This window comes from Astyanax mexicanus, chromosome 20 (genome assembly GCF_023375975.1).
Source record: "Astyanax mexicanus isolate ESR-SI-001 chromosome 20, AstMex3_surface, whole genome shotgun sequence".
Lineage (NCBI taxonomy): Eukaryota > Metazoa > Chordata > Actinopteri > Characiformes > Acestrorhamphidae > Astyanax > Astyanax mexicanus.
The window spans coordinates 37885247-37905763 of record NC_064427.1 but is presented as its reverse complement, the minus strand read 5'-3'; the positions used below and the strand labels follow the sequence as shown (position 1 = coordinate 37905763).

At 39.6% G+C, this 20517-nt stretch overlaps 1 protein-coding gene across 1 annotated transcript in view; it reads left to right on the top strand.

Annotated features, from left to right (window-relative positions):
* The window catches only part of dchs1b (dachsous cadherin-related 1b), a 213746-nt gene that overhangs the window by 149786 nt on the left and 43443 nt on the right, over positions 1-20517 (top strand). The window contains exons 3-7 of the mRNA XM_022681444.2: positions 6824-7012; positions 11243-11474; positions 13135-13371; positions 17357-18016; positions 19093-19485. Coding sequence (XP_022537165.2) covers positions 6824-7012; positions 11243-11474; positions 13135-13371; positions 17357-18016; positions 19093-19485 — 1711 coding nt within the window. The remainder of the gene's footprint in view (positions 1-6823; positions 7013-11242; positions 11475-13134; positions 13372-17356; positions 18017-19092; positions 19486-20517) is intronic.

Genomic DNA, 20517 nt, shown 5'->3' with positions numbered 1-20517 from the left:
CATTAATTTATTAATTTTTCACCAAGATCTTGCAGCAGCATTGATGATGGTAGAGTCTGACCACTGCACAAAGCAGCTCTTCTCCATCCAGCACATCCCAAAGATTCTCAATGAGGTTAAGATCTGGACTCTGTGGTAAACTCTCTCTCAATCCATGTGTGAAAATGATAAAATGATGATCTCATGCTCTCTGAACTCTGAACTCTTTCACAATTCCAGCACCATGAAACCATTGATGGAAGAATAACCTGGTCTATATTCAGTATATTCAGGGAGAGTCAGCTGACCTCATTCTTTCAGCACATACTGTTGCTGAACCTAAACCTGCAGACCAACTGCAGCATCAACCAGCCAACACATCATTTACTTACTTACTTAAATCCAGGTGTGACTTCTTTTTGTAATTTATATATCACATGTATGATATGGATATACGACTGTATTACGGCTGTATTAAGGTTGTCTTTCCCTTTTAAAATCAATTATAAGATTACAAGAAGTAACTGCTGAAACTACTAAAATCAGGTAAGGAACTTTCCAACACATTATTAAAAAGTGGAGAAACGGTGGAGAATCATCATTTTTAATGATGGTATATGGTACAAAAAAACGTCAATGATGGTGATCCGTTTGGTAAATTCAAAGACAAGATTGTAGACAAACAACACTAGATCTTAAAGATATGTTTAATAGTGAAAGTAAGAGCATTTCCACATTTGCAATGTGAAGAGAACTCAAGAGATTGGGACTGAACAGCTTATCAGTGAGGTTAACCAGCAAAATCTGGTTAAAGTTTGGATCAATGGAAAAAGCTCATTATTCCATCAATGGATTTTTTAACCCTTGATAGCACGGGCATATTTTAAGATTACAATCCTCAGATTAAGAAACAGTGTAGAGTTCAGGAAGCATGAGGCAACATTTTTACACACGGATTGGCCACCACAGACCTGAAGCCCATAGGTGATCCTTTTTTTTGGCCAGGTTGGTGCCCATTGTACCCTCCTCCTGAAAAAATCTAAATTGTATTTATCTTCTATATTTTAAAACAATTGATTTTGGCCACCGCTACTGTATCTAAATACATGAGTGAACATCATGTCACTGCTTATTCATGACCAACAATAGAACCATTAGCCATTCGCCATATTACCCATCACTTTTAGACATGTTTGAGCTCTTTTTGAGCACTTTGAAGTATAGAGAAATATCTGAATCAGAATGGCAGAGTAAAATTCAGGGCAGCATCATGGTTCAGGGCCTCTGAGATACCTCCCTCCGCTTGGCCCTTCTTGGTCAGATTTCGAAGCTGCAATATGTTCTAGAAGAATCCGTTTTTATGACTGCAGTAAATGGCACTGAGCAATGTTACAGGGCTGCTTTCAAAGCCAAACATATATAAAAAAAACATTTGTTGAGAAGCAGGCCCAGCCAAGTCGAAGGTCACTTCCCCCTAATGTTTTGCAGAGGAACTCTTTGTTGGGTTATTGGCTTTGGAAGCTGTGTATGGATGGAAATGATGAATGAGGGCTTCCTAGGACCACCAGTGTAATTCTGTTTACCGAGTGCATTGTGGGGAAGAGAGGTCAGAGCAGAAAGAGGAGTCGGGAGGTCCCGGTTTTCCGGTCGCAGACATTCTTCTGAGGAAAGCCGTCTGAGGAGCACCTGAGGTCTGCTGCGGCTCTGAGCGTTAGTTCATGCTGTAATGTTAGTCAGCTGTGGATTCAGCCGGGAGATTTTGAAGGATCGGCAGTGAGGTTGTGTTGTTTTTTTGCTGTGCTGATGATGTGTATGTTTTTTTCAGGGCTGTAATGACTCAAAAAATTCAAAATACGAGATGTGATGTAACGTTTTCCTGTGTTCATTTAATATTTGAAACAAAAGACTTGATTTGTAGTTACAGTCATTAGCCCTAACTAACACACTAGACAGAAGCTCACTAGATGGGAAAAAAATCTATTTTGTTTGTTGTATTTAACACTAAATAAGAGGAAACCAACAATGTTTACAAAGCACAAGTGTTTAAATGTAAAACTGTAAAGATCTAAAGCGAAGACCTAACCGATGCAGTGAGTAGCTTCTCATGTGAAAAGACACTTTTCAAATTATTGGCATGAATTAACCCTTGTGTGGTGTTCATTTTTCATCAAATGATACAAAAAAATATATATTTTTTCTAAAAACACATTTTCGATAAACACACACTGTACACCCCCCCCCCCCCCCACATACATTTATATTACATACAGTATGTTTGGCCAAGGGCTAATAAACATTGCTTCATTTGTAAATTTTAAACTAAACAAATTTTCTACTCATATCTTGAGTTTAATTCATTTTCTTTTACATTTTATTAAAAAACTAATAAAAAAAGAGTAGCACTTTTTGAAAGAAATGTAACATAAGAAAGTTAAAGGGCAAATATTAACCATGTAAGCTGTTTATATTGCTTGCAGTTTAGGTGAAGCGAGCATGTGTAAAGCATTTTAATGTAAAATTGCTTAATTTTGCTGAATTAAATACAAGTAACAAAGTAAACGAGTAACAAAAATATGAACACCACACAAGGGTTAAGCAAAGATTAGGTTAAGAACAGTCCAGAGCATTATAAAAAAATGGATGGACAGTGGAGAATCACCATCTTTAAGGAAGCAATGTGGTACAAAATAACTTGAATGGTGTTAATCGGTTTGGTGAAATAAAAAAAAAAGATTGTAGAAAAACAACACTATGCAATCTATACAAAATATGGGATGAGATGTAGCGGTTTCTTGTGTTCACTTGTTAATGATTCCAAATTCAGGTTGTTGGGGCACTGAATTTATTTGCAACTAAAACAAAAACGTGATTTGTAGTCATAATCAGTAGCCCTAACTAACACACTAGAAACAAACTCACTAGATGGGGGGAAAAAGGAAAATTCCTGGCATCCTGCTGCAAAAAAGTTCATTTTTTACAGATATTTGCTTCAGGTAGTGGTAGGGGTTAGGAGACTTGGCTAAGGACTTGGCTAAGGATACATGGGTCTAGCATAGTGTGGTTGCCCTGCTTGGGAATTGAACCCTAGTCTACCATGAGAGAGGTGGTGGTGTGGTTATCCAGTACTCAGTAGTAGCAATGAAATGCAAGTAACTCTATCAGCTGCCGGAGCCCTGAGAGAGCACAATTGGCCTTGCTCTCTCTCTGGGTGGGTAAATGGTGCTCTTTTTCCCCACATCACTCCTAGGGTGATGTCGATCATCACAAGGCTGCGTCTGTGAGCTTATGTATCGAAACTGCCGTGTGATGCTTCAAGGCAATGCTGCATCGCCAGCAGTTTAAAAAGAGGCAGAGTCTGACTTCACATGTATCAGAGGAGGCATGTGCTAGTGTTTACCCTCCTGGTGTGTTGGGGCATCACTAGTGATAGGGGGAGTCCTAATGAGGGAGTTTGGCAATTGACCTTGTAAATTGGGGAGAAAATAGGATAAAAATGTGCCAAAAAAATGTCCTTTATAGGCTTTATCCCTATTCAGGAAACTGCCCCTTAATGTTTTATTCACTACAGTTTTATTCAGGACTATAATGTTTTTCTCTGTGGAATACATTTAAGTATTATGCATATATGTGAAATATATGTGAATATTCAAGCAGACTAATCTGTGTAACAGTGCTCATCTGCAGCCTGTAGAATTTCTCCAGCTTTTGGCAGATTATGAGCTGTTTAGACTAAGCTCCCGTATACCTGCGCAGGAAGGGATTTCCTCCTCACGATCTCCTTCACAGTGTTTAGTGTCGTAAGAAAATGTCTGGAAGGCAAATGAACTTGACCTGAACCGAGTCGTAAACACGGGGCTCCCTCTCCCGCAGCTGGTGGACAGATAGACGGCCGTTCCTCTGTAAAACACTGTTCCTGCTTTAAAACCCGGCTACTGCTTTTAACGTCCCAGAACTCTCCTCTTCAGATCAGCTAATGACCTCCATCGCTCCTCGCCAGGCCGTCGATTGTGTATTTTCCCCTCACATTTCTTCATTTGTGAGAGGTTCATATTGTGAGTGTATTGCTGAGATGTTGTCTGGTCGCCAGCACTCACAGTGGAGGCAAGGTTCCTGAACAAACAAATGGTTTAGTGATTTGTAGAAGCAGAGAGTGCGCTGGTCCAAACACTACGGTTCCTATTCTTCTGGGCCTACTGGCCGCAGCATTCAGTCTAACAGATGTACAATGGGCTGCACATTTTTACTCTTTCTCTAATTCTCTATTTCAAATTCTTCTGTCTCTCTTTCTCTCTCTCTGCTGCAGTTAAAAGTTTAAAATCATCATTTTATAGAAAAGTCTTTCTTACATTAATAGCTTAACCCGTTTTAAAGTTTGAAGATCTAGGAAAAATAGTTAAAAGTAATTTTTTTGTAAAAAAAAAAAAAAAAAGTAACTTCTTCTGCTTGTCTTCATTAGGTTAATCAAGATATAATATGAAAATGATTCATCTCACATGTTTGCAACCTCCCCCTGCAAAAACTAAACTAAAACAAAATTGCAATGTTATGTTTTAATGTTATATAAAACTATTGTTTAATATGTTGTTCTTTTAAAAGTAATGTAATTAAAGTAGTGAAACATTAAAAAAGCCTGAACATGTATATTTTTACGAGTCTTTGTGATGCATCAAGAGCCACGGTATCCAGGGTAATGTCAGCATACCACCAAGAAGGACCAACCACATCCAACAGGATTAACTGTGGACGCTGTAAGAGGAAGCTGTCTGAAAGGGATGTTCGGGTGCTAACCCGGATTGTATCCAAAAAACATAAAACCACGGCTGATCAAATCACGACAGAATTCAATGTGCACCTCAACTCTCCTGTTTCCACCAGAACTGTCCGTCACCACAATCAATTACTGTGCTCTAAAACCAGGTGTTTCAGTTGCATTGTCCAACCCCTGTATATTGAATGCATAGCTAAAGGCAGGACAGATCTTCATCCCAGTCTTTTCACCTCATTATTATCTCTCACTCCCTCCCTCTGTCTCTCTCACTCAATCTCTCTTTCTCTCTCTTTTACTCTCTCTCTCTCTCTCTCTCTCTCTCTCTCTCTCTTTGGCTCAGATAGTGCTCTTGCTCTCCATGGTCTCTTGCCCAGGTATGTACAGGCAGGGCTGAGGCATCCAGAGCAGCTCCCACACAGACATCACACCATCCTCTCTCTACTCTCTCTTTCTCTCTCTCTCTCTCTTTCTCTCTCTCTCTCTCTCTCTCTCTCTCTCTCTCACTAACTTACTCATACTCTCTCGCTCTGGCACTCTCTCTTTTTCTCTCTCTCACTCACTTACTCATGCTCTCTCGCTCTGGCACTCTCTCTCTCTCTCTCTCTCTCTCTCTCTCTCTCTCTCTCTCTCTCTCTCTCTCCCGCTGCACAAGGCCCGAGGGGATTGATTGTTAAACCCTCAGAAGTCTTGATCATTTTGCCATGCACTCACTTTTTTTTACATTTTTAAATAATCTGACGAAATAATTAGATAATAAGATGATTAATTTTAAATCGTAATTGATTAGATAGTTAATTAAATTTGCAAGTTTGAATCTGCAGATCTGAAATCTTCAGTATGTGAAAGAATAAGGGATGTCACTCAAGCACCCCAAAAATATGTGTTTTTGTTGTATTTTTTTTTTTTTTACTGCAGTTTACATTTTTAAAATCTTTCCTCTCCTGTCATCCCACAAATTGAAATCCACTCTTTATGCTGGTATTGTCTAATGCTAATGTTCCAGACTGGTATATCAATGTTTAAATTGGTTAATCTGGAGTAAAACTGGCTAGCTGTGGTGCTGTTTTTCAGTCTGTGTGTTTATTATATTATTAAAGGCAATGTGCTAGAATAATACTGTCTGAATGTTTATCAGTTAATGCTGCTGTTTCTTGGTCTGTGTGTTTATTATATTAAAGGTGAGGTGCTAGACTAGTACTGTCTGTATGTGTATCAGCTAAATAATTTTAATGTTACAGAATTATAGAAGATATGAGGAGATAAGTGATTTCCTACTTCTGATACTGTGTGTGTGTGTGTGTGTGTGTCTGCGTGTATGTTTGTGTGTGTTGCGGTACGTGTCCACTGGCACTTTTCTTTAATGCATGTTCTAATGTACTTTTCTTTAATGCATCTCTCGGCTTGTCGCAAGTGGGCATGTCCGTGACATTTTAGAATTCAAATGAAACAACAGATGTAACAATCATAAGTTTAATATTCTACATTTTTAGTAAACCTAACTATAATCTATAGCTCTATAAATCCATATTCTGCCATTATTAGCCTCTGCTCTGTGTTTGTAAGGCGCCTGTTCTATGTGTGTGAGGCTTGTATATGTGTGAAGTCAGAGCTTGCTGTTCCCTAATTGGCTGGATGCAGCGCGGCGACTGGATTCATTTAAATAAAATTGAGCTCTGCTGAACCTTTTCGTCAGAGGGCGGGGCTGCGCTCAACGAATCACAACCCAGCATGCACCACCACATGTGGCGACTCTCTCCATTGAAATGAATAGGGTGGATGTGCACTGTAACTCTTCTCAAATTAATTTCCTTTTTTATTTGGGCAAGGCTCTTTTGATCCGAGAATTGCCCTTGACAAGTAATGCTTATAATGCTAAAGTACTTGTACACAATTTGATCAAAATTAGTATTAGAAAAGGCAGTATTGTGTTGCAACAATCTAAGTGTTAGCCCTATTGTTATTGGGCCCCTAACACTCATTGTGGGTGTGTTTTAGCTAGTAGAACTGTCAGTATTCTCCTCCAGATATCAAACTCATTAATAAACTAATGTAATGTTGTGTGTTCTGTGTTTGCAGGTGACGGCGAGTGACGCTGATGGGGGCTCCTTTGGTGCTGTAGCGTATTCTTTGGGATCAGGAGCAGGCAGTTCTCCTCCCACACGCTTCAGCATCAATAAAGAGACGGGTCAGATCTGCACCAGTGCTGCGCTGGACCGAGACGAAGGAGCCGACAGCTTTGAGTTTACTGTCACTGCTGCTGACGGGGTGAGTTAGAGACAATTCAACTAAACTAAACTAAACTCTATTATACTACAGTTATTGCCCCAACTGCTGTACACTCAGTCACCCCTAGTAGTGATAGCAGGGACACAAACAACTGGAAAGAAATGAGAGACCACCTAATAAATGATGATGATGATGATGATGATGATGATGATGAGTTTCTTTAATTTTACCAAATTGAAAACCTCTGGAATATAATCAAGAGGAAGATGGATGATCACAAGCCATCAAACCAAACTGAACTGCTTGAATTTTTGCACCAGGAGTAAAGCAGCATAAAGTTATCCAAAAGCAGCGTGTAAGACTGGTGGAACTGAAACTGTGATTAAAACCACCAGGGTTTTTCCACCAAATATTGATTTCTGAACTTTTTTTTTTTTTGCATAATTTGAGGTCTGAAAGTTCTGCATCTTTTCTGCAAAAAAAAACTTTCAATTACTATTTTAATTTGGAATTTGGAATTTCTGTAGTTTATAGAATAAAACAACAATGTTTATTTTACTCAAACATAAACCTATAAATAGCAAAATCAGAGAAACTGATTCAGAAACTGAAGTGGTCTCATCTCAGTTCATTTCAGTCCCACATGCAGTACCAGTCAACCATTTGTACACAACTTAAATTTAGTGGGATTTCAATATTAAAAAAAAAATGAAATTGTAGATTAATACTAAAGTCATCCAAACTATGAAAAACATATGCAATTTTTTAGTAAACAGAAAAAGTGTTAAACAAACCAGAATATACAATCTAATATTTTAGATTAATCAAAGTAGCACCTCTTGCTTAGATGGAAGCTTTTACATCTTGGCTTGATTCAGTGGAGTCACATGGAATTCAGTTAACGGCTGTGCTGAACTTGGATTTCTTGCCTCTTAATGTGTTTGCGAGCATAGCTCTAGCAGAGAGCTAGCTAAAATAAGCTGCGAGCTAGCTAACATTAACAGGGAGAGAACTAGGGTAAGTGTAGAGCTATCTAAAATTAGCTGCAAGCTAGCTAGCATACTAATGTTAGCAAAGAGTCAAAGCTTTAAAAAGCTTTGATTGTTTTTTCCAGAGAAAAACTAGGGTTAACATAGATATAGCTAACATTAGCGGTGAGCTAGCTAACATTAACAGGGAGGGAACTAAGGTTAGCAAAGAGCTAGTTAAAATTAGCTGCAAGCTAGCTAATATACTAACGTTAGCAGAGAGTTAGCCACGTCTCCAGGGAAAAATAGTGTTAATGTAGATCTAGCTAACATTAGCGGTGAGCTAGCTAACATGCTAACATATTCTGCATCACAACGGAACAAAAATTTAAAAAGAAAATTGATAACAAGTGGGAAACTTTAAGTTTGAATTGTCAGTACAATAAATTATTTTCTACTTAAGCTGTACTTAAGACTATATTTTTGGGTCTTAAATATATGTATTTATTGAGGTCTTAAAAAGGTCTTAAAAAATTAAATGTGACTTTACTGTACAGTGTAGGAAATTATCTATTTAAGCAAAATAATAAATAAAAAAGAAGGCTTATTATTGTTCAGATAAGACTAAGACTATTTACTGTATGGCCTTTTAAGCCCATTATAAAAATTGTGGGTATATTAATACAAATTAATATAATGTACTGTATAGTGACCGCATTTAACAGTAACACAGTGCTGTTCAGGGTCATAGTGCAGCTTTATTATAAGCTAGGCTTGATTTTTTATTTTTTTTAAATAATTTTATTTCTAATTTTTCCCATTTTCTCCCCAATTTACACGGTAAATTAACCAACCCACTCATTAGGACTCCCCCTATCATTAGTGATGCCCCCCAACACACCAGGAAGACTAACACATGCTTCCTCTGATACATGTGAAGTCAGCCACCTCTTCTTTTCCAGCTGCTGATGCAGCATTGCCGAGCAGCATCACAGAGCTAACGCTCTGTTAGGAAAGCGCAGCGACTCGGTTCTGATACATCAGCTCACAGACGCCCTCTGCTGCAGACATCACCCTAGGAGTGATGTGGGGAGAGAGCGCCATCTACTGTACCCACCCGCAGGGAGCAGGGCCAATTGTGCTCCCTCTGAGCGCCGGCAGCTTGATGGCAAAGCTGCATGAGCGGGGGTTCGAACCTGCGACCTCCTGCTCATAGTGGCAGCGCTTTAGACCGCTGGACCACTCGGCGCCCTAGGCTTGACTTTTAAGGCTGTTGTGCTTTTGCTAAATATTTGATTGCTCACTGAAATGCTCTGTAAGTTTGGTTTGTTTTATTTTGAGTAGAATATCTTGCTGAAAGATCACTCTCTAAACTTTTACTGAGGAAATCATATGAACCCATTAACAGCATTTTCCAGTCAGGACTGGATAGAGCTGTTTGTGCTGTTAGCTTGTCTACAGAGCAGATGTCTCACTTACTGCTCAATACACTGTCCTCTTACTGCCAGCAACAACACTCATACACTCATACACTCATACACTCGCCACCTGAAGAGGCTGTAAAACACAGCTCCTCTGGGGTGTATTGTTATATACAACACACACACACGCATATATTTTCTTTGTCTGTCCATCTTTTTCTGTCTTTCTGTCTGTCTGATTCTCTTTTTCTCATGCTCACAATTCAAATTCAAGCTGGCTTTATTGGCATGAGTTTCTAAACCTCAGTGATGCCAAAGCACATAAACTTTAAAACGCTGATCATTAGCTTTATATAGTAATAGCATTTTACAGTAAATGACAGTATTAATAATAAATGCTAATGACCTTAAAATAATAATCAGAATAAAAGTAATCTAAATAAAATGAGATAATATTTACTTTTCATTCTCTAACGTTCTCTTCGTCTGTCTCTCTTTCTCTCTCTCTTTCTCTGACTTCTGAATCGTTCATTCTTGCACGATCTGAATCAATCGTCGTTCTTGCTCTCTGTCTCTCTCATTTACTGTTAATTTTTCTCTGCCTGACTCTGGCTTTCAGGTTTCTCTTCCTTTCTCTTTAATTCTCTTTCTCTCTGTCTCACTTTCTCTCACTCTGACTCTCTCTCTCTCTTTCTTCTCTCATTTACTGCTCAGTTCTGCTCAACTCTTCTTACTGTCAATAACAACAACTGTCAACTCGTATGAGTGTCACGTAAAGAGGCTGTAAAACACAGTTTCTCTGGGGTGTATTGTTATATACAATACTCCCATTTTCTGTGTCTTTTTCTGTCTCTCTTTCTGTCTCTGTGACTGACTCCATCTTTTTTTCTGTCTGCTTCTACCTCTCTGTCTCTCCCTGTTTCTGTCTGACTGACTCTCTTTTTCACTTGGTCCGAATTAACTTACTTTTACTTTTTCTTTCTGTCTGACATTCTTTCTTTCTATGTCTGCACTTCCTATCACCCTATATGTCTCTCTTTCTCTTGCTCCCTTTTTCTGGCTTGTTTTGACTTATCTTTCTGTCTGTCTGACTCTCTTTTTCGCTTGGTCAGAAATAACTTTCTCACTTTTACTCTTTCTGTCTGACTCTCTTTCTCACTTTTTGATTGACTTTTTTCACTGTCACTCTTTCTTTGTCTCTTTTTCTCTCTCTGTTTTACTTTCTCTCACTCTCTGTGTTTGACATGCTCTGTCTCCTTTACTCTGTCTGTCTGATTCTCTCTCTCTCACTCATGTTTTCTCCCTCTGTCTGACTCTCTCTATCTGACTCTCTCTCTCTGTAACTCACTCTGCCTCATTTTTCTCCCTCTGTCTGACTGTTTCTGTCTCTTTTTCACACTCTGAATCTCTCACTTTCTGTGTTTGACATGTTCTGTGTCCTTTAATCTGTCTGTCTGATTCTGTCTCTCTCTCTTACTCTCTCTCACTCATTTTTCTCCCTCTGTCTGACTCTGTCTGTCTGAATCTCTCTCTCTCTCTCTCTGTAACTCACTCTGTTTCATTTTTTCTCTCTTTGCCTGACTCTTTCTGGCTTTCTTTCTCTTAGTTTGACCCCGGTCTCTGTTTGAGTCTCTTTCTCATAATCTATCTGACTGCTTCTCTCTGTTTCTTTTTGTGTCAGACTCAGTCTGTCTTTTCCTGTTTCTGTTATTAATGCAGTTATAACACAGTGCTAATAAAGGAGGAGTTTACTATCCATCTCACGCTCTGTTTTTATCCCTCTGAAGACTCTAAGGCTTTGAAAACTGTCTGATGATGATGATGATGATGATGATGATGATGATGATGATGATGATGAAGTGGTCTGTTGTCTTCCTCAGGGTGGTCTGAGCTCTTCAGCGGTTGTGAAAGTGTCTCTGCAGGACATCAATGATAACAGGCCCACCTTCTACCCGGTGAACTACGCAGTCAGCCTGAGCTCTCAGAGTGCCCCCGGAACCTCCGTCATCAGGGTAACGGCTCACGACCCAGACGGAGGAGAGAACGGGAAAGTGACGTACCGCACTGTACCTGGAGAAGGCTCGAACTTCTTCACCCTCAACAAGGACACAGGTGAGAGTGGGTTAAAAAACTAAATGAACAGTTCCTGAGAACTAGAACAATACTTTTAAGTTGAGAACAATGAGAGCTGAAGAATAAAGAGAGATAATTACAAATGTTATGAGTCTTTTAATACTGCTTCCTTAAAAAATTACCACCACATGTGTGGTCACATGACTCCGCCCCCTCCAAAAACACAAAATGCTATGACCGCCATTTATTACTATAATTGCTCATTTATTTTAATTGTGTAAACTGGGTAACACATTTTTGGATGGTCCATGTCTCTTAGATGCTCAACTAACATTCAACCGAATGTCTATAAAATGCAATAAAATGTAAATGATTATCTATAGAACCTAACTCTAACCCTTACCTCAACTGTAAATCAAACCTAAAACCTAACCCTAACCTAAACCTATACCTTAAATCTAACCCTAATCCTAATCCCAACCATGAATAAAACCTAAAACCTAACCCTAACCTAAACCTATACTTTAAACCTATCCTTAAAACCTGACCCTAACCTAAACCTATACCTTAAATCTAACCCTTAACCCAGTCCAAACCATGAATCCACACTAAAACCTAACCCTAACCTAAAACTTAACCTATATCTTGAAACTAACCCTAAATCCTGGCCCTAGCCTAAACCTTAACCTATACCTTAAATCTAACCCTAAAACCTGACAGTAGCCTAAACCTTACCCTATATCTTAAATCTAACCCTAAACCTAATCCCGGCTATGAATAAACCCTAAAACCCAAACTTAACCTAAACTTTAAACCTATCCCTAAAACCTAACCCTAATATAAACCTTAACCTATACCTTAAATCTAACCCTAAAATGTAGAGATTAGAGTTTGGGTTGGAGTTAGATGTAGGGTTCTGTTCAATACACTCTAAAAACCAAAGGTACGAAATGAGTACTTTTTTGTACTCAAAGGTACACTCTTCATAATTGTACCCTCAAAGGTACAATATTGGTCTTTACAGGGTCAGATTTGTTCCCTCTGAAGTACAAAGTCATTTCTAACAGCAATAAGTACAAATTTGTACCATTTAACCTGCAGCCAAAAGGTACATTCAGTATTCTGTATCACTGCACTAATAAACAATATATATTTTAATTGCACATTTTTTATTTGAAAGCCAGACAATTTTGGATCATTAAGTTTTTGAGCCATATTCAGTTGATGATAATGTTTATAATCTTTATAATCTTTATTGCCACAAAAACCATGGGTACAAAAAAGGACTTTAACTGAAAGGTACTTTTTGTACCTCAATATAAGGTACAGCCCCAGAGACAAGCTTTGTACTCTTTTAAGTACAAATCTGTACTTACTTTTCTTAGTGTGTAGAGAATCAGTCACTTTCACTGTAGAGTTCAGTTCATTTAATAAACATGCAGGTAAATGTTGAGTGAATGTTAGCTGAGCACCTAAGGGGCATCTACAGTATAATGGACCATCCAAATAAAGTGATACTGTAAATTATTCTATAAATCATGGTGTTTTGAGTGTTCGTAAGTGTTCATGTTTTTGGGAGTGTTTAGTGTTTATCTTATTGTAAGGAGAGCCACTGCAGAGAGCTGGAAGAGATGGGTCAGTAAGTCTGTGATGTCATCATGCTGTGATGTCATTCTCGTTGGTATTTGTCTCTCCATAGGGGTGATCTCTCTGTCCCGCTCGCTGCATGGAAAGGCCAACTCTGTCATCGCCATGGTGATCACGGCGCAGGACGGCGGTGGGCTCACGGCTCCGGTTAACGCCAGAGTGAACATCAGCGTGGTGGCCGGCTCTGTGGCGCCCCCTGTGTTTGAGCAGGCTCAGTACTTCTTCACCGTCTCTGAGGACGTTCTGAGAGGGACGGAGGTCGGGGTGGTGAGGGCTAACAGCAGGAGCCGTGAGTATTTTATAGTGTGAAGCTTTTCACTAACACTAACCACGGTCAAATGCAAAAAGTCATGGGATGGGAGTGTAGTAGTGTTATAACAGTCCCATAACTTTTGGCATATTCCAAGGAAGCTGTGGGATATTTGTGTGGGCCCTCCTGCATTGAATATATATAGATGTGAGTCACTTATCTGTTCATATGGGCAGTTCTTGCCAGAAGCCACCGGTCACAATCATTATCTCCAACTGTGCTGTCCACTGTGAGTGGTAATGCCTTCTATGAGGTATTCCCAGTACATGCTCGAACATTCACATTCCCTTGCCATGAGCATGCTGGCCAGTGTTTAGCCTTACTCACAAAATAACACCTCACAACTTACAACAATACAGGCATGGGCGTTGCAAATCCTTATAATCCACTTGTAATAGACAAACAGTACAGTAAAAATACGCATTTAATTTGTTAAAAATGGACAAAACAAAAACTTAAAAACGGGATAAATAAAATATACTCAGACGAATGAACGAGGAGTAGCACCAGACAAACGTGGAACACGCACAAGACCAGACAAGGGAACAAAAGGATGAAACAAAGGGGCTATATATACACACGGAGGAGGACAAGAAACAAAACACCTGGGAACAGGTAACAAGGGGGCGGAGCTACAAATAACACTTTGCGGGAGCACTGAAGACAAGGGAAAAGATAGAAACAGAGAGATAGGACAGCTCAGACAGAAAACCTGACAAGAAGTGAAATTACAATAAAATCACATTTATCACATTTATTTCTGGGACAATATATATTATCTAAACAAAAATATATTTAATGAAGGGGCCAATAGTCAAATTGCTGCACTTATAGTACCAAAACAAAAGCTTGGAAACACCCTCTGATTCAATGTTTTCATTTTATTCTTTCTTGAGAGAAAATGCCAGATGTGCAACACTGTAACAGAGGTAACTCTTGGTCTTCCTTTCCTGGGGCAGTCCTGATGAGAGCCAGTTTCATCATAATGTTTTTGGTGGTCTTTGGGACTTTTTTTTTTTTTTCAGAGTAGTTCTTGCCATAATATGGATTAGAACCATACTCGGTAACACTTTTTTGTGTTTTAAGGAACACAAATTAGGTCGCTTATTAATGTCTTATTAATATCTTTATTGCTTAATAAATCCTTAATTAGACATTTGTAAATGATTTATTCACTACTTGAGTGGACATGATCAATAATGGCTGTATTAGTTCTTATAGTGCACAATAAACAGGTATGTTAGCACCCTGTTAAGCAGATTATTAAGCATTATAAGCTATTAGCAAATTCTACATGTTATTAGTGTATAAATAGCAAGGTTATGGCTGTGCTGGAGTGTATTGAGTTAATAAGGTGTTAATAAGTCACTAATAGACCAAGACGTGAACCATATTCTAAAGTGAGGTTTAATTACACACTAAAAAGAACTGAATTAATATTTAATCAATCACAGACCCCTAATTAAGCACCAATAACACAGAGTAAAGCCTAATAATTCGTGAATAAATACAAATAATTTACAAATGTCTAATTAAGGCTTTATTAAGAAAGTAATAAGACATTAATAAGAGCACAATTTATGTTCCTTGAAATAAAGTGTTACCCATTACTCAAATATTCACTATTCACTGTATACCTGTAACTCTACCTCTTCACTACTTTACTTTAACTGATGCTCTCAAACACTTTATTAAGAGACAAGAAATTCAAGTAATTAACTCTTGATGAGTTCAGCACAGCTGTTAACTGAAAGCTGAACATTCCAGGTGACTCTACCTCATAAAACTGACTAAAGATGTGCAAAACTGTGCAAAGCTTTGAAGAATCTTAAATATTAACTAACTGTTTTGTTTATTAAATAATTCAAAAGTTTAATGCAGACAAGTAGAGGATAAAAAAAATATCATTAAAAAATGTAAGCCTACATTTTTTAATGTGGACCATTTTCTTGAGCCTGACCCAACAGGGTCTGAGGAAAGTAGTGGGTAAATGTCGGCCTGACCCGGGCTGAGTTGGAGTTAGGCATGGTCTCGCGCTCGGGCAGAGAATCTAACCTCTAGAGCTGGCTGATTAATTAATCTGATTAAAATTAAAAGTGTGTAATTATGATTTTTTGTTAGTTGGTTGGTTATTACTGTGTGTGCAGCTGCTGGCTCTATTGCAGTGGGCATGGTTCTCAACATCTGCAGCAGAGCGAGGGCTGGGGGTCTGTGAGCTGGAGTGGCAGGACGTGCTGCTCACATTCAGCCAGTTGGACAAATAGAAAAACAGCTGCTCTGTGGAGCTCATTAGACACTTACATCAATCACAGATTCCTTTCCGCTGCCTCTGCGGTGTTATTATGCTTTATGCTCTGCCATTTTGTTTTCTGACATTTTTTATACTTCTTTTTTTTTTTTTTTCTTGAGCTGAAGAGTGGAACATGCTTCACTGGGTTAAGAATCCGGTGACCTTAAGTGACTTTGAGTGGAGTATACTTTTATGTACTTTTATACATTTCATACCTTGGAAAAGTAATGAAAGTTAAAAAATTAAGTAGTTATAAATTATAATATCCTAGTCTGAGTCCTGGAAATCCACCACTCTGCAGAGTTAAGCTCAAATTTAAGTGTAACATACTGTACCTAATCCAGATAATTAATTCATTCTCAAATATCTAAATAGGATAAAGTGTGCTATATTTGAACAATACACAGTGGCAGGGGTGATTCTAGGATTAGAGATTTAGGGGTGACCTTAACTAAGGCAAGTGATAACACCAGTTCTTTAGATGTTGTTCTGGGTTCCTTTGTGTGACCTCATGGATGAGTTGTCCATGCCCTTTTTGAAGTAATTTCGGTAGGCTGTTCACTTTTTGGAAGGTTAAGCAGTGTTCCATGTTTTCTCCATTTGTAAATAATAATAGCTCTCATTATGGTCTACTGGAGTCCCAAAGCTTCAGAAATGACTTTGATACACTGTAAGCCCGGATAAGTTGAATTTAAAAAGGTTAAGTAATGGGTAATGAAAACTTAAGTTAGCACAACTTAGAACATCAAGTTATTACAACTAAAGGGGAAGTTGATTTAACTTTTTTTATTTTTGTTATACTGTAAGACCAGATAAGTTGAGTTTACTTAACTTTTTTATGGCAGCCAGTTTGCTAATTTTTTAAGTAACAGGGAATGAAAACTTGAGTTAGCATAACTTAAAACATCAAGTTATTACAACTAAAGGGGAACCAGGGGGAATCACTACACACTGATGGTGAGTGTTAGTCAGAAACTGTTGGACACACCCAGTATGCAAATAGATTGTGACAGAAGCCAATGGAAAAGAAGCTGCAACAGAATCAACTCAGTTATTATAAGTTGATTCAACTCAAAGGTCTCAGTTTGAATAGTACAGTATATGTGCCCACAAATTCAGTTCACCTAACTCAAAATAGTTGAGTATTGTTTATAAATATCCAGTTTTATGTAAAACAGACTTCATTTGAGTTCAAGTCATTTGAGTTCAAACAATGTATGGGTTTAGAGTGTAGATGTCAATGACTTTTGAGTTTTCACAGTTGCCCTTGCTCTGGGTGGGTAGATGGCGCTCACTCCCCACATCACTCTTAGGGTGATGTCGATCAGCACAAGGCGTCTGTGAGCTGATGTATCAGAACTGAGCCGCTGCGCTTTCCTTCAAGTGTGCTGTGATGCTACGCAGCAATGCTTCAAAAACTGACATCACATGTATCGGAGGAGGCATGTGCTAGTCTTCGCCTTCTTCGTGTTGTAGCATGATGTGTAATGAAGGAAATACAGCTAAGTAGCAGCTGAGTGGGTGGGACAATTGGCCCATTAGCTAAAATCCATGCGGAAAAAAGGAAAATAGTCCTGTAAAGATAATTTGAAGAATGGTTAAATCGTGTTACTCTCTTTCACTCTCACACACTCTCTCTCTTTCTCTCTTTCTCTCTCCTCTTTCCTCTTTCAGTAGCCACCAAGGACATCTCCTACACCATCTCCTCTGGTGATCCTGACGGTTATTTCACTGTAGACTCTGAGACAGGGGCTCTACGCACCAGCCTGCCGCTGGACCACGAGGCTCGCCCCTCTCTGGAGCTGGAGGTCCAGGCCAGCAGCGGCTCTCCTCCCGCCTTCGGACAGACGAGAGTCACCATCACCATCGGCGACGTCAATGACAACACCCCCGCTTTCCTGCCCTCCTCCTCCGAGTCCCTACTGCTACCCGAGGTCACTAAGATCGGCTCGGTGGTCTACCGCGTCCAGGCAGAGGACCGTGACTCGGGACAGAACGGCCGGATCAGCTTCCATCTGCTGGCGTCTGGAGGTCAGCGGGCGTTCAGCGTGGAGCGCGGCAGCGGAGAGATCCGCCTGATCTCCAGCCTGTCCTACGACAGCGTCCCGCGCTACGACCTGCAGGTGCTGGCCCGGGACGGCGGGGTCCCGCAGCGCAGCGCCACCTTCACCCTGGTGGTCCACGTTCAGGCCGAGGACGACCAGGGTCCCGCCTTCGACACCCTGACCTACCGCGTGGAGCTGAAGGAAAACACGCCCCTCAACACTCGCTTCCTGCAGGTTAGAGCTCTCAGCAGAGACCAGGCCGCAAACGGAGCCAACGGAGGAAACGGAGGTTGGTGTAATTTTCTGATCTTGTATTCTAATAATGTTCTGAAGATTCATTTTCAGAGCAGTTCTAGACTGATATGCTACATATCATGTGACAGGAACTTATAGAAGCCATGTCTTATAGAAGCTCAAAAATGGTGCACTGACCTGTGGGATATGTGTCATTTTTTAGTTGCTTTAGTATGTCCGCATTGTCCAATTCCAGCAAGATGTCACCAGTCAAATTTTTTCATACAAAAGGCACACCAGAGTATAAGGCACATTAAGCAGCACTAGTAAGGATGCCTACATCGAAGTGAGCAAGGGTGTCGCCATGTTTCCCTTCTAATGGGGAAGCTGGGAGAGGCGCCTAAATAAGTAAAAATGTAATTCTTTGTTAGTCAAACGAGTGCTGGATGTTAATCTACACAGATTTCTCTCTTGAAAACTGTTTATTTGGGTGAGTAAAGCACTTCCATTTATTTACAGTAAGCTTAGAATCCCAATATTTTGCCTAAGGTTGAGTTTCCAGTAAAGTTTCTCCAGCACTAAGGCTGGGTGCAGCAGCATTAGCATTAGCTGCTAACCGCATGTAACGCATCTAACAAAAATGCCACCCGATAGCACTACACTGAGGAACCCTGAGTGTTTCGGTACATACTGTTATCTCATGACTTTTGACATCCCTTTAGTGTCAGTATTGTATAGGGTTGTATTGGGGTATTTTTTGACGGTTTTGGTCATTTATGTAAAAGTACACAAATACAAATAGTTTAATTTTTGTTTCCACACATAATTGATAAATTCAATTGTAAAATCAATTGGTAAGTCAATTTTAGACAGTTCTGTGTAATGTTCTGCCTAAATGAATACAAATCTAAATAAATAAATACATTCATAAACCCTACATTGTGAGCAAAAGTAGACTTGTAGCTAAAAATCTGTGCATAAAATAATAAAATCATTTAATTTGAAATTGGAATTTATATGAGGGATGTGGACCTCTAAAATAATGTTAATAAATACAACAATCATTTTCCTGTAGAAATATAAGATGATCCCTGTTCTATTCAAATTGAGATTTACTGTATGTTTCTGCAGGTTCTTCTCCCGCTGCGCTGCTTTCTTACCGCCTCCGGCCCGACGGGGACGCAGCCGGATTCGGCATCGTTCCGGACAGCGGATGGCTGTTCGTGAAGAGCGCTCTGGACCGGGAGGCCAAAGACATCTACCTGCTGACCGTACTGGCCACCTCAGGAAGTGGACGGATGAAGAAAACAGGCAGTGCCACGGTAAGAGTGTCCGTCACAGATGAAAACGACAACTCCCCCCGCCTCTCCCAGGAGAGGGTCTTCCTCGCAGTGAGGGAGAACCTGCCCACCGGAACTGGATTCGGCAGGGTTTCGGCTACGGACCGGGATGCTGGACTCAACAGCCGCCTCACGTACAGACTGCTGCACACTGACCGCAACTTCCAGATCAACTCCCAGACTGGTGAGTGAGCACTGACCTGCAGTCCTCTGTTCCATTTTACCAAATACAAAAAATGTATGGATTGATGAAACTTAAAATCTCTGTATTAAACCCATTCTTACTCAACCACCTCCCTAGATCATGGATGGATGCATTTTGTCAGACTATTGCTGCCCGAGTCATAGTATTACACTCATATGTCTCTATCTTACGCCCTGTGCAAGGTGCATCACAATGCTCATTGCTATCTTACACCTCTCTAGCAGTCTATTTTCACTCCCTGCACTTGTGTTGTTTAAATAGCAAAGGCGCTTAGGAATTTATCTACACTGATACACTGTTAAAATGAAAGAGTAAAACAAAATCTAAATTACTGCAAATTAGTGCACTAGATTATTTTTTTTTTCGTTTTTAGGCCAACGCAGTTAAACCTTTGAATTGAATTGAGTGAAAATTCACAAATTATTTATTTATAATCTTATTTATAAAAAAGAGATGATCACTGTTCTACTAAAGTCTTTTTAATTACATTAAACATTTGGTCAGATAAGACATTACTCATTCCTATTTACACATTGCTAACAGTCTATATTTACTCCTATACTGTACTTGAGTTGTTTAAATAGCAAAGGCGCTTGGGAATATATCTACGCTGAGGTGTGATGGTCTGGGAATTAAGTGTGTTCAGGTGTGTTCTGGCATATTGCTATCTTGACACAGAAAACAGAGGTGCGCCACTGACTGATTAAAACCCTGGCAACAGGGCATCCATTCCTTTCTTGGCAATGCCGGTGTGCCAAGCACTTTTGGCCAGTTTACATACCTTCACAGCATGAACCAACGTCGCACTGTTAAAATACCAATCCACCAAAGAGAATAGCAAGTGACACTCTTATTGGTTTATTATTCCTTATGCCCAAAACACACCCATGATTATTTAAGAGATTTAGTACATGCCTTTTGCTCGTTTCGAGTTGTGCAAAGCGTACTTTTCCCATTGTTATGATAGCAAAGACACACTGATACACAGTGATCAAACTGCAAACTGAGTCC